The sequence below is a fragment of the Microtus pennsylvanicus genome, chromosome 7 (assembly GCF_037038515.1).
Source record: "Microtus pennsylvanicus isolate mMicPen1 chromosome 7, mMicPen1.hap1, whole genome shotgun sequence".
Taxonomy (NCBI): Eukaryota; Metazoa; Chordata; class Mammalia; order Rodentia; family Cricetidae; genus Microtus; species Microtus pennsylvanicus.
The window spans coordinates 106,122,231-106,148,146 of NC_134585.1; the positions used below are offsets into that span (position 1 = coordinate 106,122,231).

At 46.6% G+C, this 25,916-nt stretch overlaps 1 protein-coding gene across 1 annotated transcript in view; it reads left to right on the top strand.

Annotated features, from left to right (window-relative positions):
- The first annotated feature begins 4,898 nt into the window (after positions 1 to 4,898).
- The window catches only part of Fndc7 (fibronectin type III domain containing 7), a 35,287-nt gene continuing 14,269 nt past the window's right edge, over positions 4,899 to 25,916 (top strand). Inside the window, exons 1-8 of the mRNA XM_075979016.1 lie at positions 4,899 to 4,961; positions 5,448 to 5,466; positions 13,165 to 13,419; positions 14,902 to 15,162; positions 16,433 to 16,690; positions 21,289 to 21,543; positions 22,891 to 23,148; positions 24,654 to 24,908. Of these exons, the coding sequence (XP_075835131.1) occupies positions 4,899 to 4,961; positions 5,448 to 5,466; positions 13,165 to 13,419; positions 14,902 to 15,162; positions 16,433 to 16,690; positions 21,289 to 21,543; positions 22,891 to 23,148; positions 24,654 to 24,908 (1,624 nt within the window). The remainder of the gene's footprint in view (positions 4,962 to 5,447; positions 5,467 to 13,164; positions 13,420 to 14,901; positions 15,163 to 16,432; positions 16,691 to 21,288; positions 21,544 to 22,890; positions 23,149 to 24,653; positions 24,909 to 25,916) is intronic.

Consider the following 25,916-nt stretch of genomic DNA (forward strand, 5'->3'; position numbering starts at 1 on the left):
TGCTTTGCGAGCACTTGTTAGACTGGAGATCAAATCCAGGGCCTCCAGACACATGCTCTTTTATTGAGCGACCGCCACGGTTTAATCGTTCTAATTGCAGACATCTAACAAGTATGTAGTGGTGTTTCATTGTCCCGATGTGCATTCTCCGGATCATTAATGATGCTCAGAATCTGGGTTGCCTGGGGCTCACACCAAGCTAGGCAAATGCTCTAACCCTGAGCTAAACCGTAGTCCTGTTTCTGTTTTCAGGGTTTCATTACGGAGCCCAGGATAAGCTGCAATGGCCTTAAATGTGCATCTCCCTGCCTCTCCCTCCTCAATACTAGCATGGCAGGTATGTGTAGCTCTTGATTTATTTGAGATATAGTGTTGTTGTGAGGCCCAAGCTGGTTTCGATTTCATGATCCTCCTGTCTGGAATTACAGGTGTATTCCAGCATATACATCACTACTTTTTATTTAAATTATTTACTTAAAATATATGTATATATTATGTAATGTGTGGGCATGTATGCTGGTTGTTTTTTTTTTTTGTTAGTTTGTTTGTTTTTGGTAAACTAGGAAACCTCGAGATTGGCCTAAAGGCGAGTCTAAGGGTTTTTCTTCCTTCTTTCCTTCCTTCCTTCCTTTTTATTTCCTTTCAAATTTATTATTTATTTTTTTAAAAAATGATCTTTTGTCATTTTACATACCTATCCCAGTTCCTACTCCCTCCCCTCTTTCTGCTTCCTCCCCCACCCCCCCATCCACTCCTCAGAGGGTAAGGTTTCCCATGGGGAGTCAGCAAAGTCTGACACATCACTTTGAGGCAGGACCAAGGCCCTTCTCACTATATTTAGACTGAACAAGGTATCCCTCCAAAATGGATGGTCTCCAAAAGCCAGTTTAAGAACGAGGAAATAAACCTTGGTCCCATTTTCCATGGCCTCACAGACTGCCCCAGCCATACAAGTGTCACCCACCTTCAAAGGGCCTAGTTTGGTCCTGTGCTGGTTCCCCCACTATCAGTCTGGAGTCAGTGAGCTCCCCCTAGCTCAGGTCAGTTGCTTCTGTGGGTGTCCCCAGCATGGTCTTCACTGCTTTGCTCCTATTCTTGCTCCTCCCTCTCTTCAGCTGGTCTCCAGAAGCTTGGCCAGTGCTTAGCTGTGGATCTCTGCATCTGCTTCTATCAGTTACTGGATGAAGGGTCTATGATAACATTGGGGTAGTCATCAATCTGATTACAGGGGAAGGCCAGTTCAGGCACCCTCTCCACTATTGCTCACAGTCTTAGCTGGGGTCATCTTGTGGATTCCTGGGAATTTCCCTAGTACCAGGTTTCTCCCTAGCCCCATAATGGCTCCCTCAATCAAGATATCTCTTTCCTTGCTCTCCCCCTCTGTCCTTCCCCCATCTCAACCATCCCATTCCCTCATGTTCTCCCCCTCCCTCCCTGTCCCCTTCCCTTTTCCTTCCACCCCACCCCCACCCCCACCTCCAAGTTTCAGGAGATCCTGTCTATTTCCTCTTCCCAGAGGGATTCATGTCTCTTAGGGTTCTCCTTGTCTGGGGTTGTGGATTGTAGGCTGGTTATCCTTTGCTTTACATCTAATATCCACTTAGGAGTGAGTACATATTGTGTTTGCCTTTCTGGGTCTGGCTTATCTCACTCAGGATGGTCTTTTCTAGTTCCATCCATTTGCATGTGAATTTCAAGATGTCTTTTTTTTTTTAATGCTGAGTAGTACTCCATTGTGTAAATATATTTAAGGTCATTTTCTTCTGCTTCTTCTGGGTTAGGATGTTCAGGTCTTCCTGTTATAGGACCACTAGGTTCAGGTGTTGCCATGTTGTTCTTTAGGTTGATGACTATATTCTTGCATCGGTACCTACCCACCTCTTCCTCTAAGGGGTGCAGTTGGGGCCTGTGGCTTAGGTGGTTATTCTTCCTCCTCATGCAGGCCAGGCCGAGCTTCTGGTAGTCGCTGGTATGACTCTGGGGGCTCCTCTCCAGGTGCAGTCAGGGCCTTACGGTGGTAGTAGGTGCAGTGGGGGACGGTTGCAGGTGTGTGAGGCGGCTGCTCTGGGGTCTCTGGGATTTGGTGGTTGGGAGGGGTGGGGCACAGAATGTTCCTCCATGGACTAGGGCCTAGAATGCAGGGCCCTCCAGCTGTAAATCCAGTCACTCACCTCTCCAGGGGAAGTAGGGTCAAGACTCCAGAGATGCAGCTGGAGATGAGTGCAAGTGTGGAGGGTTGCTCCCAGGTCTCTGGGGCTTCGCTGGATGGGGGTGGGGCATGGGATGTCAACTCTGGGGACTAGGGTCTAAAGAGCAGGGCCCTCCAGCAGGGAACACAGACACTCACCTCTCCAGGGGCAGTCAGAACCAAGCTATGGAGTATTTTCTTGATTAATTATTGATGTGGAAGGACCCGGTCCCCTGTGGGCAGTGTCACCGATGGGCAGGTGTTCATGGATGGTATAAGACATAGGATGCTTCCAGGACAGGCTCCAAAGCTACAGAGAAACCCTGTCTCGGAAAACAACAACAATAACAACAAAAAACCAACAATAACAAAACAAGAAATAGGATGAGCAGGCAGTGGCGCATGCCTTTAATCCCATCACTCAGGAGGCAGAAGCAGGCTGATCTCTGTGAGTTCCAGGACACCCAAGACTACACAGAGAAACCTTGTCCCAAAAAGGAAAAAATAAATAAATAAAGCGAAAGCAGATTGAGCAAGCCATGTGGAACGAGCCAATAAGAATTGCTTCCCCGTGGTCCCTGCTTCAGTTCCTGACTCCAGGTTTCTGTCTTGGCCTCCCTTGATGAGACACAGTCGTGTGGGACTGTAAGCCAGATAAACCCTCGCCTCCCCGAGTTACCTTTGATCATGGTGTTTATTACAATAACAGAAAGCCTCCTGGACCCCATGCTTGCCATGGCCTATGCGTGGCAACCGGACAACAGCTTTGTGGAGCTGCTTTTCTTCTCTCACCTTTACATGGGTTCTGGAGAGCCAGCTCTGGCAATCAGGCTTCCTGGCAAGCGGCTCTAACTGCTGAGCTCACCAGCCCTCAGTTGTTCTCTTATCGGGTGTTGAGAGTAGTACACACCTGTGCTCACACACACACACACACAATTTTTAAAAAAGAAAATAAATATTTTCCTTTTCAAGATCATAAATATTTCCTTCTACACATTTTGTCATTTCTGATATATTTTTAAGGTTTTGAGTCTACTTTGATTAATAGAGTAATAATTTTGGGGGAACTCAGTCCTACTATGTTTCCCAGGCTGGTCTCGAACTCATGGACTCAATAGATGCTTCTGCCTTCTGAGTAGCTGAGACTAAAAATGAATGCCCTCACATCTGGCTTGAGTCCATTTAGTTATGTGTTTTTAGTCTTTAAATTTTTTATTTTTATTTCAAATTATGTGCATGGATATTTTGCCTGCATGTGTGTTTCCTGCGTGTGCCTGGAGCCCACAGCCAGAAGATAACACACAATGCCCTGAAACTTGGCTGTTTTGTCAGCTGCCATGTGGGTGCTGGGAACTGAACCTGGGTCCTTTGCAAGAGCAGCCAGTGCTATTTTTTTTTAATATTTTTTATGGTTCATTTAACTTTATTTTTTTTATGTGCATTGGTGTGAAGTGTCAGATCCCCTGCAACTGGATCTTCAGACAGTTGTGAGCTGCCATGTGGGTGCTGGGAATTGTACCCGGGTCCTCTGGAAGAACAGTCAGTGCTCTTAACCACTGAGCCATTTCTCCAGCCCCCAGCCAGTGCTCTTAACTGCTTGTAAAACTACACCGGTTCCTTTCCTCAGTCTACATGTTCTGTGCTACGGGAACTAGAAGATTTAAAAACACACAAACACAGACAGACAGACAGACAGACAGACGGGACCACGGGGACATCCTTGAGACAAGAATGCCCACTTTATTGTGCTCAGGGGCAGTTTCTATAGGGCTCTGGCCACGCTCCAGCTCTCGGGATTTTTCAGCTGCAGACCCACCAACCTGTCATCAGGGTCTCGTGCTCAGAGCAGCTGCAGGCTGCTCAGAGCAGAGGAAACAAGATGTTTACAAGAAATTCAGGGTTTGGTGGTCCGCAGTCCCCAACAGCTGCTAACCCATCTCTGCAGACCAAAGTCTTGTTTGTTTGTGTTTGTGTGTTTGTTTTAAGACAGTGTCTCACGTCGTGCAGGCTGGCCTCAAACCATGTCATTGAGGACTTCGGAATGTCCTTCCCTAGCAGATGGAGCTAAACTGATCTCTCTGAGACCGTGAGCCAGAACCATCCTTCTCGCTCTTAAACTGTTTATGTCAGGTCTTTTGGCCATAATGGCAAAAAGATGACTAATATATCCACAATCTAACTAACACACTAGCATCAACTAAAGCAGAAAAACGAGACAGGAATCCTGAGCTTAAAATCAGTCACCATATCACCAGTTTCTCTACAGCTCTGAAATTTGTTTTTGTTTTTTGGAGACAGGCTTCTGGCTGTTCTCGAACTCACGATGTAGACCAGGCTGGCCTTGAACTCACAGAGATCCACACGCCTCTGCCTGCCGAGTGCTGAGAGTAAAGGCTTGAACCACTATAACCAGAGTAAAATTTATTAAAAGGAGAGCATTGTACATAGTTCCTTGAAACTAAGGTTACAGGAGCTTCTTTGGCCCTCCTGGCATTGCTTCCTCAGGCTCTTTTTTTCGGTCTTTGCAGTCAGTACCTGTCCCTGCCAGTCCCCAGTGTCTCTCATTACAGGTGAGCCCTACACACAGACTTCCAGAGTCTGTTCCCAGTGTTGCCAGCCCCACAGCCCTGCGACCTTCAGTGCTGTGCTTCTGGGAGCCAAAGAGGAGCCAGATCACAGTTTATGCTCTGTGAGCGCTGTGTCTAACAGGATGGCTGGGAGACTTGAGAAGTGTTCCTCTTTGATGGGATTCGCTCTCCTCTGTCTGAAAATGGTGAGTCTGCCTCCTTGCCTACCTACGATTAAGTTTGCGGGAGAAGATACCATCTGTCTCTCTTTATGAAGGGCTGAGGAGTAGGAAGATATAACTAGATATACCTTTAAATCATACGAAGACGGTACATTTTTGTGTTTGAGAACTAATGTGATGTACTAAAGGAAGGAGACAAGACTATCATTGTGTTCGAAGAACAAAGACTCCGGAAAAAAAAAATCCGTCAGCAGTTTCTGACTTGGGCAGATTCAAGGGGAAAAGGAAATAATAACACGGTATCCAGCCTCTGCGTCATTTTCAGCTGTGCCTTATGGTAGATCTGATCGCTGGGAAATGAGCTCAACAGAAAAGCTCTCAGGTGAACGGGAGAGTTACTCACCGTGTACATAAACATTGTGATCACTGTGTTCCGGTCAATGTGTTCGTTTCGTTTCTCCAAATGCTGTTTTCCTTTATTCTTCTAACTTTCTAAATTTTCCTTTTCAGGTTACTTCATCCAAAACAGGTAACAATTTCTGACACGCAAGTTTTCTCTTTATATTTGATTTTAATTTCCACTGTCGATTGGTCTAGCCTCATGCAGAAAGACCATCCTAGAGGGCGAGTATCAACATTTTCTGAGCATGCATACCCGGTGCTAACACCACTGTAAAAGGTGCTGGGGGAAGACCACAATTAGTAAAACAAATCAACTGGGCCATATTTACAAAATAAGTCCTTTGAAGGTATTGCTAGTGAGAACTGTACTACAGCTCCGTATTTCCCATCCAGTTGGCTGTGGACAAACTATTGCAGGGATCACTGCCAGTCAAAAATTAAGATTGCACCACAGACAATCTTCTTATATAAGGTTCCTACTTCTCTTTGGGACATTAGAAGGAAAAAACAGAAATGCTGGCTCAGATAAGGTGGTTGCACACTTGTAATCCCAGGACTTAGAAGGTGGAGGCAGGACATTCAGATGTTCAAGGTTACCTTTGGCTACATAAAAATATGGTTCAGGAGATTCTGTCTCAAAAAAAGCAAAAAACTAAAAGCAAACCAGAGCGAGACAGAGACAGAGAGGAAGCTTCGCACATCTAGCCTTTTCCTGAGATCAACACAGTAATATGATTCAGAACTGTAAAAGGTTTCCTTATTTAAAAAATATTTCAATCACTATTTTTTTTCTTGAATAAATGGCTGGAGGCCACTGTAATTTTTCTAGAAAATTTTCATGCCTTATACATCTAGAAATCTAAGTTCCCATGATAGGAATTTATCTTGAATAGGCTTTAAATTATCTGCAAACACATATACAATCAGCTTTCTTAGAGATAAGCTTGCACAGTGATTCAATACACACGGGAACAAGTTTTATTATTTGCCAACATCATAAAAAAAGGAAGAATAATTAGGAATTTTTACATTGAATAGATGGCTGCATTTTAATAGCTCATAAAATCCATACACATACAGTTGTGGGTTTTGTTTGGTTTTTGTTCTTTTGTTTTCTCCAGACAGGATTTCTCTGTGTAGTCTTGGCTGTCTGGGAACTCACTCTGTAGACCAGGCTGCCCTCGAACTCAGAGATCTTGCCTGTCTCTGCCTCCCTAGTACTGGGATTAAAGGCGTGGACCACCACATCCAGCTATGCAGTTGACTTTTAAAAAAATCATTTCCTTTATTTTTACTTGTTACGTTACTCTTTAAAAAATTTAAATTTGTTTATGTGTGTGGGTGTGTTGTCTGCATGTATGTGCCCATGTATTACATGCATACATGGTGCCCAACAAAGCCAGAAGAGGATGTTGGGTCCCCTGGGACTGGAGTTACAGATGGTTGTGAACCACCGTGTGAGTACTGGGGATTGAACCTGAGTCCTCTGACAAAGCAGTCAGGGCTCTTCACTGCTGAGCCATCTCTCCAGCCCATCGTTATTATATTACTCTTGAGAGACCTTCAGGATTGTACAGGAAGCTATAAGAAAGAGTGTATAATCATATTCCTAATGATTTTGTAAATTTTTTTACTATTGGTTTTATTTACTTCATTTGAGATGCATCCCTCTGTTGATCAGCTTGGCTTTGATTTCCTAGGCTTTAGCAATCCTGCCTCAGTCACCTGAGAAGCCGACACTACATACACACACTACTCTGCTTGGTTTATAAGTGATCAAAAAATAAATATCTGCCCCTTGTATAGCCAACTTCACTGTGCCTTACAAAGTCCCAGGAACCTCTGAGACCTTAGGACGGACTCCTTTTAGTCCCAACATGACCCGTCACATTGGAGAGAAATCAGGATGACCAGATTTCAATGCCAGTGATGCTGTTAACGGGTTCCTCTTGGTTTTTCAATAGTCGGATTGTGTCTGATTTATACTGCATAGAAGGCTTCATCTTGGGTGTGTGTATTTGATTCTGTTTGGGCTTTGGCATTGCTGTTGATCTGTGCCTGGGCTCTGAGGACTTTGAGCTAATTTAGATTCTCTGAGTTGGTCAAACTCACAGATGCTGAGAATCAAAGGTTTCATTTTGGATGCATCAGTGTGGCTGTATGCACACCTAGGGAATTAAGACTTCCCTTTCATCAACATGAGAAGTGCCTACTTCTCAGCTCTCTCTCTCTCTCTCTCTCTCTCTCTCTCTCTCTCTCGGATTGAGAGAGTGGGGAGCATAGGGCTCATTATTTCTCTCATTCTTCCCCAGATTTTAATACTGATAAATATAACATTATTAAAGCTGGGCCTGGCGGTGTAACTCACACCTTTAATCTCAGCACTCGGGAGGCACAGGCAGGTGGATCTCTGAGTGGAGGCTAGCCTGGTCTACAGAGTGAGTTCCAGGACAGGGACAGCCAGGGCTACACAGAGAAACCCTGTCTTGAAAACAAACAGCCAGCTGTGGTGAACTCAACTTTCGTTCCAGCACTCAGGAGGCCGAGGCAGGAGGATCTCTGTGAGTTGGAGAGCAGCCTTGTCTACAGAGTGAGTTCCAGGTCAGTCAGGGCTGTTATACAGAGAAACCCTGTCTCAAAAAACAAAAGAGAGAGGGAGACAGAGAGAGAGGAGAGAGAGAGAGAGAGAGAGAGAGAGAGAGAGAGAGAGAGAGAGAGAGAGAGAGAGAGAGAGAAGGGGGAAGGAGGAGGGGGAACACAAACAAAACAAAAAACCTCATGTTATTATTAAATGATAATAGAATTTAATCATCATTTAGCTTGGGGTGGTAAGCTCAGTTACAGAAGCTTGCTTAGCCTGTGTGAGAGCTTTCATTCCATCTCCAGGCCTCTTACTGTCAAGAAATAGATGCTCTCTGTTCTCAAAAGAGAAACTGTCAATAGATGTGTCTGCTTCCTTGGAATCAGCTTCGTCCCCTTCAACTGTCCCTTTTCAGGCTCTATCTTCCCAAAGTCCTGCATTTACTTTATTTTATGGCAAGGACTTATGTCCCTCAGACTAGCCTAAAATGCACCATAGAGTCAAAGATGACCTTGAACTTGCAATCTCCTACTTCTGCCTCCTAAGTGCTTAAATTATAGACATACACTGTGTTTATGAGTGCTGGGGATGAAACAAAAGCTCTGTGCGTGCTGGGCGAGCTCTCTACCATCTGAGCCACATCCCAGCATGCTAGGGGAGCACTCTACCACCTGAGCCACATCCCAGCAGCTAGGGGAGCACTCTGCCATCTGAGCCACATCCCCACCATGCTAGGGGAGCACTCTACCATCTGAGCCACATCCCCACCATGCTAGGTGACCTCTCTACCAACTGAGCCACATCCCCACCATGCTAGGTGACCTCTCTACCAACTGATCCACATCCCCACCATGCTAGGGGAGCACTCTACCCATCTGAGCCACATCCCAGCATGCTAGGGGAGCACTCTGCCATCTGAGCCACATCCCCACCATGCTAGGGGAGCACTCTACCATCTGAGCCACATCCCAGCATGCTAGGGGAGCACTCTGCCATCTGAGCCACATCCCCACCATGCTAGGGGAGCTCTCTACCATCTGAGCCACATCCCAGCAGCTAGGGGAGCACTCTGCCATCTGAGCCACATCCCCACCATGCTAGGGGAGCACTCTGCCATCTGAGCCACATCCCAGCAGCTAGGGGAGCACTCTATCACCTGAGCCACATCCCAGCATGCTAGGCGACCTCTCTACCAACTGAGCCACATCCCCACCATGCTAGGGGAGCACTCTGCCATCTGAGCCACATCCCAGCAGCTAGGGGAGCACTCTGCCATCTCAGCCACATCCCAGCATGCTAGGGGAGCACTCTGCCATCTGAGCCACATCCCCACCATGCTAGGGGAGCACTCTACCACCTGAGCCACATCCCCACCATGCTAGGGGAGCTCTCTGCCATCTGAGCCACATCCCACCATGCTAGGGGAGCACTCTGCCAACTGAACCACATCCCACCATGCTAGGGGATCACTCTACCGTCTGAGCCACATCCCCAGAGGCTCAACAGCTGCTTTGCTTCTTCTGTTCTTTGAAGGTCTGCTGAAACCTGTCATAGCACAAGATCTACCTACCAGTCCATCCCTCTCGTGAGAAAAATGTCCCCAAAGTCTGGTGTCCTCCCCCACCCCCTATCTTATTCTACTGCACTAGAACTGAGCACCCAGGCTCATGTGCACTACAGCAGATGATCACACTTGCTCCTGACATCAGGCTCACCAGGCGTTGGTAGATGCAAATGCTGCCATTCAGAGCATCCGTGATGCCATTGCCCCGTGAACACGGGGATTCTGCTAGATCTCCTAGAGTAGAGGCTCTCAACCTGCAGGTTGTGACCTTTGGGGTGGGGGTCGAATGACTTTCACAGGGATCACCTAAGACTATTAGAAAACACAGACATTTGCATCATGATTCAGAACAGTAGCATAATTACAGTTATGAAGTAGCAATGAAAATAATGTTATGGTTGAGGCCACCACAACCTGAGGAACTGTGTTTAAAGGTCACAGCATTAGGAAGGCGGAGAACCGCTGCTCTAGAGGGTTCAGTTGATTTGCTTTTGTGGCTGGCACTAGTTAATCTCCTGAGAGCCAACTGTGCATCAGGCATACTCTGTCTCTCTGTCTTTGTCTGTCTGTCTATCTGTCTGTCTGTCTGTCTCTGTCTCTCTCCTGCCTGTGTTCACCCCAGACACCTCGGGATCTTACTTTCACTGGAACCCTCCCATGGCTATACTGTATGATCTGGCTTTTCCAAACTCATCCACACTTGCTTACCTTGGCAGACAGACAGACAGACAGACAGACACACACACACATACACACAGTGGGGTATGACACTCTCAAATTACCTTTACATATACTCTTATTTAATCTTTACAATAATCATAAATTATAGGCATTTTACACATTTCCAAGTAATTCCTAAAGTATAGATACCATTGAGTCGCCCTCTTTTCTCAAAGGAGGAAACTTACACTAAAAGAGCTTAAATGTCTCACGGTTACTCAGACACAGAAGTACAAAACAGAGCCAGGCCTTAAACCTAGAACTCCTGCATCCAAATTCTTTGCTGTTTTTCCGACCCTGGTTCTCACTCTGCTGCTAGCGCTTCCTATGGGGACTCCTTCATTGCTCAGCTCGCTGGGGGACAATGTGGAGTCCTCAGGCAGTATGGCCGCCTGTGGGACACTCGTCTGTGCACGCTGGCCTTCGAGCTCTTCTCCAGAGTGCAGCCTCGGGCCGTCTATGTCTGCAGCTGGTCACTTTCCCAGGGAGTTTGTCTGTTCCAACCGGCAGGCCTATCTGTCACAGGCACTAAGATAAACTGGAGGACAGAGGAAACAGAAGGCGTTGAGAGACACCAGAAAATGAGAAGAAAGGAGGCACAGACCGCAGGGAAATGACTCGTGGAGGTGGGGTGGGAGGGCGTGCAGATGAGAGATAGGGGTTGGGAGAGGGGGGCCCTACTGGGTCTTTTTGTTCTCAGGGGCCAGAAGGGGCATCCACTCTTCCTGCAGAATCGGCTTCACTGGCAAAAGGCCACCAGGCCCCCACCCTTCCCCAGCATATATGAGCAGCACAATTTTCTTTCTGTGACAGAGATACTCCTGGATGGTGTTCCAGAAGTGTGTGGCCAAAGAACACTGGAGACTTTGTTCATTTTTGCAGCCTGGGTATCTCTGAGAGGCTGCCAACATGAGCTCTCTTGACTACAGAGACAGAAAGAGAAGGTTGTTGTATTGTGTACCTAGGGGTTCGGCTGAAGGGAAGCCAAGAGTTGATGCTGGTAAACCACTGGGCTTTTATTCTGTCTTCTTGCCTTGTGGGTTTTCGCCTAATCTCTTTATGTGGTTGGTTTGGGGAGGTTGGTTGGCCGATTGACAGGTTCTGGATTTCTTGGGTGGCTGTTTTTGAGATAGGGTTGTAAATAGACTGACCTCCTCCAACCCTTTATTTAGTTGAGGAGGACCCCACCATCCCCCCCTCCCATGCTGGAATTGCAGGCTTGCATGCTGTACCTGGCTTTGGTTTGTTGAGGTGGTTTGTTTGTTTTGTTATTTGTTTGAGATAGGGTCTATGTAGCCCAGTTGGGCCTCAGTCTTGAGATCCTCCTGCCTCAACCTCCCAAGTGCTGGGTCACAAGCATGCACCACCGTGTCTGGCTTGCCCTTCGGCTGTGAGTTTGGCATAGGGTGACTGTGTTCAACAAATAGAGTACATTAACATTGACAGGCGGAGAGCCAGTTTCAGAATTAAAACCCAACATACATTTGTTGAGCTCTTCTGCTTGGATCTCTTATAAGACACAGGACATTGTGTGTGTGTGTGTGTGTGTGTGTGTGTGTGTGTGTGTGTGTGTGTGTGTGTGTGCGTGGCTGCGGGTGTTCTGAAGCGGTACATCTGAGTCTCACACTGCATGTTCCATCCTGTATTGGAAGCAGAGGGCTCTCCTGCATGCATGCTCATGACATAAACATTCTCATTCCCATGGTGAACTGCAGACAGCCCCCAAAGGCTTCGGTATCAAGATTTAACACTGAGGCCTATATTTTGATAGGCAAAGGAAGAATATATAGAAGAACCTGGAAATTGTTCTGCCCCGAGAGTAACAAAGCACTCGGTTCTCCTCCTTCCTCTGTTAGGTTAGAGCCCAGTTGGGAAATGTGCAGACTCATTAGAAAGCAACCACAGGCAGAGAGGTGGCCATGGAGGGCCCAGCTGGCAGCAGTGCTGCCTGTGTGGGGGCAGGGAAGGACAGCCATGACAAAGCAGCCTTGGAAACTCACAGAATACCAAACCGGAGTGGAACCCTCTGGAATAAAGCCCCTCCATTATCTTCTGCCCCTTCTCAAAGCTCTTTCCCACAACCTCTTTCCACTCACACTCAACTTTTTTAAAAGCATAGAAAATACAAGTGGTCCCCAGGCAGCTGGCCGGTGATGGTTGTGCTCTGGCTGGCTTTTGCAAACAGTTGTTCCCCCTAGACTCCCCCCTCTTTCTTTGTCTCTTTCTACTCTTTTTTTTTTTGTATTTTAAAAATTACATTTACTTATTTGTGCATGTGTGCCTGCGTGTGGTGTGCCTGTGTGTGGTGTGTGTGCATGCCTCTGTGTGTGTGTATGTAGTATGAGTGTGTGTGTGGTGTGCATGTCTGTGTGGTGTATGTGTGTGTGTGGTGTATGCATGTTCTCTGTGTGTGTGATATGCATGTATGTAGTATGCATGCATGCTCTGTGTGGTGTGGGCACCTGTGTGTTACATGTAGAGGTTAGCAGACTTTAGATGTCAGTTCTCAGCTCTAACACATGGATCCCAGGGATCAAACTCGCTAGTCAGGTTTGTTGGCAAGCCTTCTGGGCCCTGGCATGAGCCCCTCTGTTCTTTTCTTTCTACTTTGTGATATTGGACATTAGGTCCAGGGGCTTAATGTATGGTAGGCAAGTGTTTCACCACTGAACTACATCCTAATACCTATTATAATCATAATCATCATTATTTAAAATTTTGAGACAGAGTCTTGTTAAGTTATCCAGACTGGCCTTCATTTCATCCTCCTGCCTCCACCTCTTATGTAGCTAGACCACGAGTGTGCACCACCACACCAGCTTCCTTTTTTTTCTGGAAAATGAAGCAAAGCTTACGTTCATGGGAAGACATCAGAATAATGTAGGTGAGGGAGGAAGAGGCGAAAAGTGTCATCCTTGCAGGATATCCTGGCTAACGCACAACTTCATAACTTCTTTCAGCGCCTGAAATACCAACTATTGATCAGGCATATTCAAAACTCAGCAATAGCATCACTGTAGAGTGGACTGCTGTGCCAGGGGCCACAAGTTACCTGCTCACAGCTGAAGATGGGAACACAGTCATTGAGACCACGGTGGCCAGTTCCCCAGGCACTGTGACAGGCCTGAAGGCTGCGACCTTGTACCTAATCACCATCAGATCCCTTAGTGCCTCTGGACGAAGCCAGGCGTCATCTCCAAAGCAGGCAAAGACAGGTAGATAACCGGATGCTCATGCTGTCTGGAGTGTTTGCTTGTGACCCAGATCAGTTTTAACAGCACCGCAAATGTGTTGTGTGCACACGTGAGTTCCACAATGCACGGCCCAGAGGCCAAAGGCACCATCTTTTGTTTGTTCATTTGTTTTTGTTATTGCAACTCAGCGATCTGTGGAGAAGGTGACGCTTAGATGTCTAGTACTTTGCTTCGGGATTTAAAACCCATTTCTGGGCAACTTTAAAGGTAGAATGCTCTTAAATCCCTGAAAAAGCGATTTCTGTTTTTACCCACGCCAAGTAGGGAACACACAGAACAGATTTTGTGGCACGCTGAGCATGTGGCAGATGCATTAAATAAAAGTTTGGGGATTTGCCGTCAGCATTCAGTTCACTTCCCAAAGTTACACCTGGGCATACACACTACATACCTGGTGTGTAGTTCCGTGCTAGAGCTCTGGCCTGATGTGCATGGGCTCAGAGTTCACTCAGCATTAAAAAATAAAAGTAATTTGCATACTAAGGCAGTATAAACTGCTGGGGACTCTTATTTTCAGGTGTGTGACTTCTGTTTATGCTGCATTTGTTTAACTCTGTGAAGCTGGGATTCTTTGCCTGTCTAAAACACCCGATGGTCTAATAAAGAGCTGAACGCCCAATAGCAAGGCAGGAGCAAGGATAGGCGGGGCTGGTATTCAGAGAGTATGAACAGAAGGGGAACTGAGGAAGAGGAGAACAAAGAGAGCAGCGTGATGTCAGGGGCCAATCATCCAGCCAGCTGTGGAGTAAGAAGGACAGTAAGACGTAAAAAAAAAAAAAAAAAAAAAAAAACCCACGTTCAGAGGCAAAAGGTAGTTGAGATAATTCAAGTTAAGAAAAGCTGGGTAGCAACAAACCAATAAAGGCCAGGCATTTATAATTAAGAATAAGCCTCCGTGTGTGATTTATTTGGGAGCCGTTGTGGGCCCCTCAAAAAGCCAAAGGAGTAAAACACCCACAAAAAATAATCATTTTCTGTATTCATTTATGTGGATACTCTATCTAACCTCTGATCAACTGCAAGTTGAAAGTATTGCCTGGTGTTTTCTAGTGTCTTTGTACCTCAGATTTTTTTGAGACAGGGTTGCCTAACCTGGCCTTAAACTCAAAGCAATTCTCCTGTCTCAGCTTCCTGACTGCTGGAATTATAAGTGTGCACCACCACTCCTGGCTTGAGAGTCCACATTTCCTGCCAAATCATTTTTTACTAGTATAGACTTAAATAGCTTTCCTAAAAGTCGCACTGTAGAGTGGACCACAGACAAGCCCTCTGCCACCGGGCTATAGCCTCAGATCCAATGAGCAATTATTAAATGAACTCTGCCGTTATAATATGAATAATAGAGAGAATCCGCCTGCATTTATTTATTCCTCGATAATCTGAATTATTCTCTACAGAGTTCTATAAAACGCATTCATGGTTTCATTTTGTTTTTACTAACAGTCTTGGCGGCCCCCGTTCTGGAAGTTGGCTCTCCAAGTCCAGACTCCATCCTTGTGAGGTGGGATGCCGTCTATATGGCAATCGGCTTCTCTGTGTCTGTCATGCGAGCCAATGGCTTGGGGAGAATTTGGAAGGAGAATACTACAAACACCTCCTTGACCTTCAGCAGCTTGGATGCTGGGACTCTCTATACTATAAAGGCCTACGCCTGGAATGCCAATGGAGTCCCTGGAGACGACTCCACCTGCAACCAGAGAACCAGTAAGGACGCCTCAGCTCTGAACAATCTCGGTTTTGATTAACGAGGGGGCTGCGTATCGCAGTCGTGGAGATCACTGCAAAGTGATGAGTACGGAGCAGCTGGCTACAGCTGTTTAAATTTATTATGAAGTTATTTATAGTGCCTTGACAATTCCTTGGCAGCGGTTCAAACGCTCGCCGAGTGATGGGGAGCGCCGCACTTCCCCCTCTGCTAGTCAAGTCCGCTGGCGCTTGCAAATTCCAAATCGCAGAAGGGGCGGGCTCTTGTTAGGTTGACCAATCCTTCCTTGTGCATTCCTGGTCTTGTTGGGTCAACTAAAACATTCCCTGCTTCTTTCCCTCCTGCATTCAAGCCAACAGTCTAAACAAGAAGGAACAGGAATTCATTCATTCCAGACATTAGTGAGTGTGCGCCAACCTGAATACCGCGTTGTTCCGGGCACAGTCACAGAAAGAGTTCTGCTGTGCCCATGCTTGACATGAGAGTGTGTTTCAGACATAGTTCCCCAACACGTCAGCACCCTCCCATCCTGGGAACACAGAGGAGGGGGGGTGCTCCTAAGCGCCGGAAGTCCAAATTCAACTGCTAGAGTGAGACTGGAGAATGAGGGAGCAAGGGAGGGCGCGCGCCTGCGTGCGTGCGTGCGTGCCTGTGTGTGTGTGTGTGTGTGTGTGTGTGTGTGTGTGTGTGTGTGTGTGTGTGTGTGTAAAATAAATGCCAGACTGGAGAATAAGGGAGTGTGTGTGTGTGTGTGTGTGTGTGTGTGGGCATTTGACCTGCCATGTGATAACAAACTCACATATATAAACTCATTTTGTTCTTGTTCGGTTGGTTGCTTGGTCTTTTTGACACAGAGTCTCGCTATGTAGCACAGGTAGGCATGAGTTTCCAATGTTCCTTCTTCTGCATCCCAAGGGCTGGAATTATACCATCATCCTAGGCTTCTCCAATGTTATTCTTCACTACTTGTTAGGTAGTATATTCATGCATTCAAAGTATGCTTTTAAATGTCAGTTATAGGTTAAATAGTGCTCTTATAGCAATTTTTACAAACGAAAAAAAAGATTAAGTAATATGACCAAGGTTGCATAGCTCGGAATGATTTTGCACAGTAATGGCCATTACGTTGCCAATTCCCAGATACACTAAGTCCCAATTTTATGCTTTGAACAACTTAACCTTCTCTAGCTACTAGGGTCTCGTATCTCCTGAAGGCCTCAATATTACTAAGCTAAATCTTACACAGGTTCTTGTTTCTCAAAAACACAGGTCCTCGCGCCCCTGCCAACGTTCAAGTCCTCTTTGACAGCGGGGCCTTGAAGGCATCTGTTTCCTGGACACCAACAGAAGGAGCGTTCAACTACACTGTGTTGGCGTCCAGCGAGTCTTCCCAGCGGAGCTGCAGCACGGCTCTCAGTTCTTGCAGCCTCAGTTCCCTGCAGTGCGGAACCGAGTACCTGATTTCTGTCTCAGCCAGCAATGACGCTGGCTCCAGCCGGTCCTCCTCTGCCGCGACCCTGAAAACTGGTACGTGAGAAAGATCGAAAGCTCTGCAGGGCTGGCGATCAGAGTGGCTGCATGCGGGGAACAGAAATCCCCAGCAAACTTCTAAGATCTTCTGGAGGCAGTGACAAACCAAGTCTGGTCTAAGACGGACACATATTTGTAATCCCAACATTTGGGAGGCTGAAGCAGGAGGGCTACCGCGAGTTTCAGGTCAGGCTGGGCTACATACTGAGTACTAAACCAGCCGGGGCTGCCTAGCAAGACCTTGTCTGAAAAAAAAGTAAAGAGAGGCAGTCAGGATGGCTCAGTGAGTAAAGATGCTTTCTGCACAAACCTGAGTTCAATCCAGGAACCCACACAGAGGTATAAAGAGGCCAGCTCCAGAAAATTGGGTCTGCCTTCCACATTCATGCTGAGGCACCCTCCCCCAGCACATTACACACGCAATATAATAACAATAATAATAACCTTTTTAAAAAAGAAAAAGGAAAGCTAACCTTGGCCTAAATGAAAGTATTGAGCTGAGGATTTCGGTGACTGAATAATACCAACAGAGAAGCATGTCTTATAGATTGCTAAACAGTACTTCTCTGACTACTCACGGGCTTGGCCTCTATTCCTGTCTTTTGTTCTTTTTCCTTTCTTTTTTTTTTTTTTTTGAGACAGGGTTTCTCTGTAGCTTTGGAGCCTGAACTAGCTCTTGTAGACCAGGCTGGCCTCGAACTCACAGAGATCCGCCTGCCTTTGCCTCCCGAGTGCTAGGATTAAAGGTGTGCACCACCACCACCCGGCTTTCTCCTTTTTAAAAAAATGTATTTATTTTATGTGCATTGGTGTCTTCCCTACATGTATGTCTGTGTGAGGGTGTTGGAGCCTCTGTAACTGGAGTTACAGACAGTTGTGAGCTGCCATGTGGGTGTTGAGAATTGAACCCGGGTCCTCTGAAAGAGCAGCCAGTGCTCTTAACCGCTGAGTCATCTCTCCAGCACCTCATTCTTTTTCTTTTTCATCTTTCTCTGATTTCATTTGATGCTATTTTATTTTACTGTTTGAGACAAGGTCTGGCCTTGCTATCCAGGCTGATCTGGAATTCCAGGGCTCAAGAGAGCCTCCTACAACAGCTGGGGCTAAGGTGGTCATCGTTGTAACTAACTGCTTGCCGTCTTAATTTTTAAAAGTTTTGAAAATTCTAAGATCCAGTTTTTATTTACAGAAACTAACTGGTCCTTCATGTGTGTTAGTGCATGTGTGGTATGTGTGTGCACGGATGTACACGTGAGGATGCTGGCGGCCACATGTGTGCTCATGGAGGCCAGAGCAAGACGTCCAGTATTCTCCCCATCAGTCTTGCCTTCTGGCCTTGGCAAGGACTCAGCCGTCTCTCACTGAACTTCAGCGAGTCTGGAAGATCTTCCTGTCTCCATCTACAGATGCTGGGCTCACACACATGTGCAGCCATGCTCAGATGTTGTGTGATTCTAGGGATTCAAACTTGGGTCCTCATGGCCGAAGAGAGAACCATCTCCCCAGTCCCTGTCTCTTCTTGACATGTTTCACAATTAAGACTTGGTAGTAGCTCTTCTTAAAACTAAAGATGGGAAATTTCTAGCTCTAAATGTGTTTCAGCATTTCCCGAGTTTTATTCTTGGTGGAAATGTAAAGACACAAACATGGAGGTCTGGGAGGTGGAGCTCACATTTAGTGGGATCTACTAAATCTCAGGCACCATAATTCCACTCCTTAAGTCTCAGGATAATTTTGTGAGTCGTCTCCTCTTTTTGCTATGTTTTGCCTATTTGTTGGAATCAGCGTCTAGCGAAGCTCAGGCTGGCTTCAGAGTCCCTTCCGCAGCTGAGTCTGGCCTTGCTCTCCTGACCCTCCAGCTTCCATCTCCCGAGTGCTGCAATCACAGGCATGCACCCCCAGGTCTGGCCTGGCTCTTTCTTTTAGATATGAAGCTGAAGCTCAGAGACACTGAAGGCTGTTTTCCTCCGGTGCAGCCGAGATCTGTGCTCACACTTGCCTGACCTCCATCCTCTGGGCTGAAGACAATGTAACAATGTCCACTCTATTCAACGATCAGAACTATGTCTCTGTAAGGAGAAAAGGACCCTGTACAGAGGACTGGAGCTCCCCCAAACTGATGTCCTCTCTTCTTCAAGGGGAGAAACACAGTCAAACCCTCAGATCCACAACTTCTTAGAGTTACGTTAAACTAAGGGCACCAACACAAGTTAGGTGATTAGACTTCTTTTGACAATTACAAGTTCATGAAGCAGGTACGGAAAAAGTGACCCTGAAGACAGTGGCCGAGGGTGAAGGGAGAGATGAACACTTCAAATGACACAGACATTCTGAGTGAGAAGTGTAATACAGGGAAGAACCATCCTGCGTTTTTAAATTCAGATGCATAACAAAAACATCTCGGGGATGCTCATAAAATCTAAATACCCAGGTCCCACCAGGACCAGTTAAATTGGGATTTCTGGGAATAGAGTCTCAATAGAATACTCTTTAAAAGCTCTCCAATTGATTTTCAACATGTTGGTGGTGTTAAGTGCTGCCGAAAGAGTCCTTCCAACTTTCAGGTCCTGCCCTTACTGGTCCAGGAGTTACCACTGTAGTGTGGACATGACGTAATCAGTACTGATCATGAGAAAACCTTGAGTTATCAACAGAAGAAAGGATGTTTAGAAAGGATTTTAGTTTCCTAGGGCCCCGAAATGTGAACTCTAGCTAATTAGGTCTATAGGATTTATTTAGAGATGACAAAACTTTTAAGAGCTTGTGGATTGGATGGATGGCCTTCACTTGAAATCATTCCTTCACAAGACTTCAGTCCTTGCTGGTCTGAGACAAAAGAACTATTGCCTTGACAGAAAAACCCAAGCAACATTAGTCAAGGAGATCCGTGTCTGGAAGAGAGAGTGTAGCATCGTGTGAAATAAAAATTGAGTGCATCTGAGCACATCTCCTTGGTTTGCACCAAGTTGTGCTTAGCGTTTGCGTTGGAACTCGTCTGAGCATCGAGCATTTTAACTATCTGCACGGGATGTTCTCTGGAGACAGAGTGGGCTCTGGGGTGTCCTGCCACTGGGTGCATAGAAGGCTTCGGTCAGAACTCTCCATTCTATCGTGGCTTTGTACGAAACCCCAGAAAGACCCTGTTACCCCTGCGACTGCTCTACTCCTGTGAGGAGACGCCGTCACCATGGCAACTCTCACAAAGAAGAACGTTTCACTGGAGGCTGGCTGACAGTTTCAGAGGCTTAGTTCGTTATCGTCACGGCAGGGAACTTGGTGGCACCCATGGCACTGTAGCAGTACCTGAGAGCTACATCAAGAGAGAACTCGGCCTGGCGTGGGCTTTTTTTTTTTTTTTTGGTTTTTCGAGACAGGGTTTCTCTGTGGTTTTGGAGCCTGTCCTGGAACTAGCTCTTATAGACCAGGCTGGTCTCGAACTCACAGAGATCCGCCTGCCTCTGCCTCCCAAGTGCTGGGATTAAAGGCGTGCGCCACCACTGCCCGGCCTGGCGTGGGCTTTTGAAACCTCAAATCCCACCCGCAAGGACACACTTCTTCCAACAAGGCCACACCCCCTAAGCCTTCTCAAATGTGCTGCTCCTGATGACTAAGCATTCAAATGTATGAGCATATAGGGGCTGTGCTTCTACAAACCACGCCTTACCTTTCTAGCTGTATTACCTGGGGCAACTCACTTATCCTCTGTGGGCTTCACTTTACTCACTTGTAAAATGGTAATTATTGTGAAAATAATAGAAGGTGTGAGCAGAAGACATAATGGGTCTATTTTTACCTCAGAAAAGATAACTTACAGATATTTACTGTTTGGCTCCCATCAAAAAGTCTTCATCACTGAATAAAGTCAAAATCTCTCCATAAATATTCTAAAAATGAAAATCCACACTTTCTTCCTTAGACAAGGTCTCTCTCTATAGTCCTAGCTGTCCTGGAACTTACACTGTAGAACAGGCTGGCCTCAAACTCACAGAGATCTTCCTGCCTCTGCCTCCCAAATACTGGGATTAAGAGCACACACACCCCTCCCACACACACCTGGCAAAATCCACACATCTTAAGTTGACTCCCAAACTCCCATGGCCTATGCTGGGGATATAGGTTAGTTGGTAAAGTATCTGTCTAACATACACACAGCCCCGGATTTGACCCCCAGAAGCACATAAAAAGCTGGTGTGGTGGTTCACATCTGTAATCCAGACACCTAGGAGGTGCAGGCAGGACGGTCAGAAGTTCAAGGTCATCCTTGGGATATCTAGTAAGTCTTACTGAAGCCTGAGGTACAGAAGAAGTAAAGAAGTGTTCAAATAAACACTTCCAATGGCCTAGCATTTCAAATAACATTCATTATAATAAAAGAATTAAGAGAGATCATTGGTGTTTAGCATAGTCTTTGTTTCTACAAAAATATCTTCCAATGTTTCTGGTACATGGTTCTGCGTGTTTTGCATCAAACTCAATCTGTTACAGAACTCAGAGCTGCTGATCTGGGTTGTCTTGACATCTCAGATAACTGCCAAGATGCAAAGAAAAGTCTCCTGCAATGGTCACATGACTGCTTCTTTCCGATTGTTTCCTAGTGGCTTGTGCACCTGGAAGAGTGACAATCCAAGAAGCCCCCCCTGGTCACTTGTCTGTGGCTTGGTCTAATGTAGAGCTGGGTGATTACTACGTGGCTTTCGTGAAGAGTGACGACGGCCTGGAAGTACACTGCAATACCTCCCTCACTCGGTGCCACTTCCTGTCTGAGTGTGGCTTCACGTACTTCATCAGCGTATTTGCCTACAACACTGCGGGGCAGAGCCCCCTGGGTGACGTGTTCAACTACACCACAGGTAAGTCGCGGTCGATGCTGGTAACGGGGATTCCGCGTTTGGTAAACTCAGCAACAGGATGAACACCTCTTGTGTGTACCACTTCACCATCTGGGAGCTGTTTGAGGGCCAAGAGTAGCCGTTAAAGCCCTCGTCTCTCGTGCTTTCCAGAGTAGCAATGAACTGGCTTTGGAGACCCAGTCTAACCAGAATTCAAGGCTGAGAAGTGGGAATGGAGGGGAAAGGCATTCGTTCAACCCTCCCCTGAAACCTGAGCCTTCCACAAAGTTCTCACTCAGACCTCAGGCCTGTTTGAGGCCCTGAGGGGCCACAGTTTCCTCCGTTTTAGGATCACAGTCCTTCCCTGGACATGACAGAGGCTTCGTGGTGTGCAGGGCTCTATAGTAGGACACCTAAGATGAAGTCCAAGCTTCATCTACCTCACTTAGACAGTAGGATAGGACTTGTGCCTAAATTCCCTCAGCACCCTTCCCCCACAGCACAATGGGACAGACAATAACAACACTGGTGGGGGACAGGTCTTTATATGTGATAAAGCAGAATGCCACTATTTTTATTAGCATCACTATTATGTCACTGTTAGCATCTGTTAGCTTGGTGACCATCACTGCCATCTTCCTCCCCTTGGCTTGGGTCTGTCGGGGTGGGGGACAGGGAATGTGCTCTATCTGTTTTGCTGTCATCCGTGCTAATCCCAGTGCTAGTAGCATAGAAAGATACTAGAGCTTTAGAGAAGAGTTGAGTGGGTGCCTTGCAATGAATTATTTATAGAGTATTATAATTGTAAAGTGTTCTAAGGGCGGATTGTGATAAATTCTACCAGGGTGAGGGATCTGAATAATTGGTGCTTTGGGAACTTTAGAAGAGGCAGTCAACAAGGTCTCAAGGAGCACAGGAGTGGCTTTGACCAGGAGTTCAAGAATGGATGGAATGTAGGTGGGAAAGACAGGGAAATCTCTAGCTGGACTAGATGTTCGTCAGTGGGGTTCTTTGGGCCTCCTTTAAGAGCTACTTGTACAGTTCTCATCTCTGTACACTCAAACCCCATCTTTATCTGGTTTAGGGGCTAACAGACTGACAGGGGCTGAGGACTCAGGCTCAGTATGACTTTATCAGGCAGAAGAGATCGGGTTTTCTAGCAGAGAGACCAAAAGTCTATAGAGAAGTGAGAGCAAAGGTCGGGTGTAGACCCGGGAGATCTGATCTGATGTGCCCTTGGGTGTCACAGCGAGGATCTGCCCAGGTGCAGTGGGAATGAGATGGAGGTGGAAACTGATCAGGCAGTGGAGGAGGGCTGGCCGTAGGGCGGTCAAGACTCAACATCCCCCTCTGGGCTCCTGCTTGCAGCGCCTTGCTGTCCTAGCGACATTAGCGCAGTGTTGGTGTCCAGCGACAGAGTGGAAATCGCCTGGTCTCCTGTGCGCGGTGCTGAGCTCTATGAAACCAAGGCCATAGCTGGGTACAGCGTCGTGGAGTGCAACGACACCGCTCCTGCTTGCACGCTCTCGGCTTTGGATTGTGACACTAAGTACAACATCACCGTGTACTCCTTCAGTGAGATCCGGGGCAGCAATCTGTCCTGCTCGTCACACTACATCACCACGGGTACGGTACCACTCGGCTGTCATTCACCGGTGTCTAAACCGTCATCCTTGCTGTGAGCCTCAGGAGGGCTATTCAGCAAGACCTACACAAGAGGGGGCTGGAGAGGTGGCTCGGTTGTTGAGAGTCTTCCTGCTACTACAGAGGATAGGTCAATCAGAAGGCTCAGGAGCTCACGTAGCTCCAGATCCAGTGATCTGGTGCCCTCTTCTGGCTTCTGTAGGCACTGCAAGCATGTATCCAAACCCACTCTCAGGCAAGTATTGCCTGAGGCTTTTTATCCAACAGCCCAGGCCAGGGCTGGCATTGGAATTACAGCTCTAGGAATTGGAACCCAAACCTGGATTCAGGAGAAAAATGAACATTCCCAACTCCCATCCACCCCAGATTTAACTTTCATCATTGGATTGAGGAGAGGCAGGGAAGAAAGTTAAGAAGGGAAAGTATGTGTATGTGTGTGTGTGTGGGGGGGGGGACAGGAAGAGATCACCTTGAGGGGAGTTTGGGGCAAGGATTACTGACCTCAACCATCAGGTTCCTGTTGCCACGGGGACTGCCTGCTCATGAGGAATGCAGATGTTTGTCCTGGTTATTTTGGATTTTGAAGTTCAAAATGTTTTATTTTCCAGTTGGCCCAAAACAGTAGGAACCTAATGCTCTATGCCAATGTCAACATTTTTCTGCAAAAAAAGTTCTGTGAATTTGACCTATATGCATATATGACTGAAAACCATAGTTTTGATTTCTTAAAAGAATATTCTTCCACAATTTTATACACACATAATGCATTTTAGCGCCGGGCGGTGGTGGCGCATGCCTTTAATCCCAGCACTCGGGAGGCAGAGGCAGGCGGATCTCTGTGAGTTCGAGGCCAGCCTGGTCTACAAGAGCTAGTTCCAGGACAGGAACCAAAAGCTACAGAGAAACCCTGTCTAGAAAAATCCAAATAAATAAATAAATAACGCATTTTAGCACTACGTCATTTCCTTGATTATCCCTTCCCCTACCAGGAGATCTTTCTTTAAAAAAAAAAACAACCAACTTATTTATTTACTAGATAGGGTCCCTTTAACTTAGGGTGGCCTTAAACTCGCAACAGTCCTCCTGCTTCTGCGTGCAAGTACTGGGATTATAGGCGTAAACCATCACTCCACTTCAACGTGCTTTTCTTTTTTGAAGTGAGTCTCATGTAGCCCAGGTTGGCCAGACTCACGGTGCAGCCCAGGACGATCCTGCACTCCTGATCCTCTTACCTCTGCCTCCCAAACGCTGGGGTTCTAGGTGTGCTTGCCAGCCTAGATGATACAGTGCAGGGGATAAAAGCCAGGACTTGGTACGTGTTGGGCAAGCCCTCCACCACTTAAACCATATTCTGAACTCTGGGGTCTGTTGCTGGAGGTGCAGGGGGTCTGGGAAGGGGAGGTAAGGAGAGGAGCCCGTTTTAAACCAAATGGCATGTATAGTATTTTTGACTCTGGTGCTTTAATTAATAATCTAACACTTCTTAGCTCCTTGCAGTCCTGAAATAAAACATATTTCAAAGGATGCATTCTCCACGATTAATGTGCACTGGCGATCAACGAACGAAGGCGCCACTTACACGGTGACTGCCCAGGGGAAGAAGGGGCTGTTCCAGTGTAGCAGCACAGGGGAGACCTGCATGATCGGGGGCCTGCCCTGCGGTTCCGTGTTCTCTGTCAGTGCTGTGGCCGAAACTCAGGCAGGAAAGAGCCTGCCCAGCTACAGTGTGCCCCTGGAAACAGGTATGTAGCAACATTGACCCCGTGAATCCTTAGGACTTGCTTTAGGACAGGCATTTTATTTAATTTGCCCTAAGTGTGATGGAAATTCAGTACTACAGTACTCGGTGGCTTTCAAAGAGTCTCAGTCCTAGAGGAAAATAAAACTTTTGTCATTTTACATGTTGTGTAAACGTAGCTTCAAAATTTTCTTGTCTTGCCCAACATTTCTATCCAAGGATACTCTGACCCTGTAGAAAACCTCCTTAGAATTTATATCATCCCAAGCCACGGTCAAAACAGCCAACAAGAAACCATATTTATTATTCATGTCTTTGGTTGAACCCTTTCGATTGTTCCTCTAAAAAGCACTTTTCTGAGTATAGTTTCTAGGTCTGGAGAGATGTATCAGAGGTTCAAGGGCATTTTCTGGCCTTGCAGAGGACCTGAGTTTAGTTCCCAGCACCCATATCAGGTTGGCTAACAACCACAAGTAAATCTAGCTTCAGGGACCCAACGCCCTTTTCTGGTTTCCACGGGCAACTGTACTTGTATGCATACACACACGCACACATATGTACATAGAATTAAAAATAAAATAAACATTAGGAAAACATGTTCGAGTTTAGTTTCCTAATCAGTAAGAGACAAGTAATAATTTTTTTTCCTTTTCCTGAGACAGGGTTTCTCTGTGTAGACCTGGCCATTCTCGAACTCACTCTGTAGACCTGGCTGACCTTGAACTCAGAAATTCATCTGCCTCTGCTGGAATTAAAGGTGTGTGCAGGTGAATTTCTGTGAGTTCAAGGCCAGCCTTGTGTAAATCGTGAGTTCCAGACCAGCCTAGGGCTGCACAATGAGATCGCGTCTCAATGCTTCCCCAAGAGACATCTAACAAAATTCTTACGTTAATATGGCTATTATTAGCATTGATGGAGGGCTTGCCTAGCACGTGAGAAGCCCTGGGTTGAATTCCAAGCACCACACAAACCTGGTGTGGTGGTATACACCTATAATCCCAGAATTCAGGAG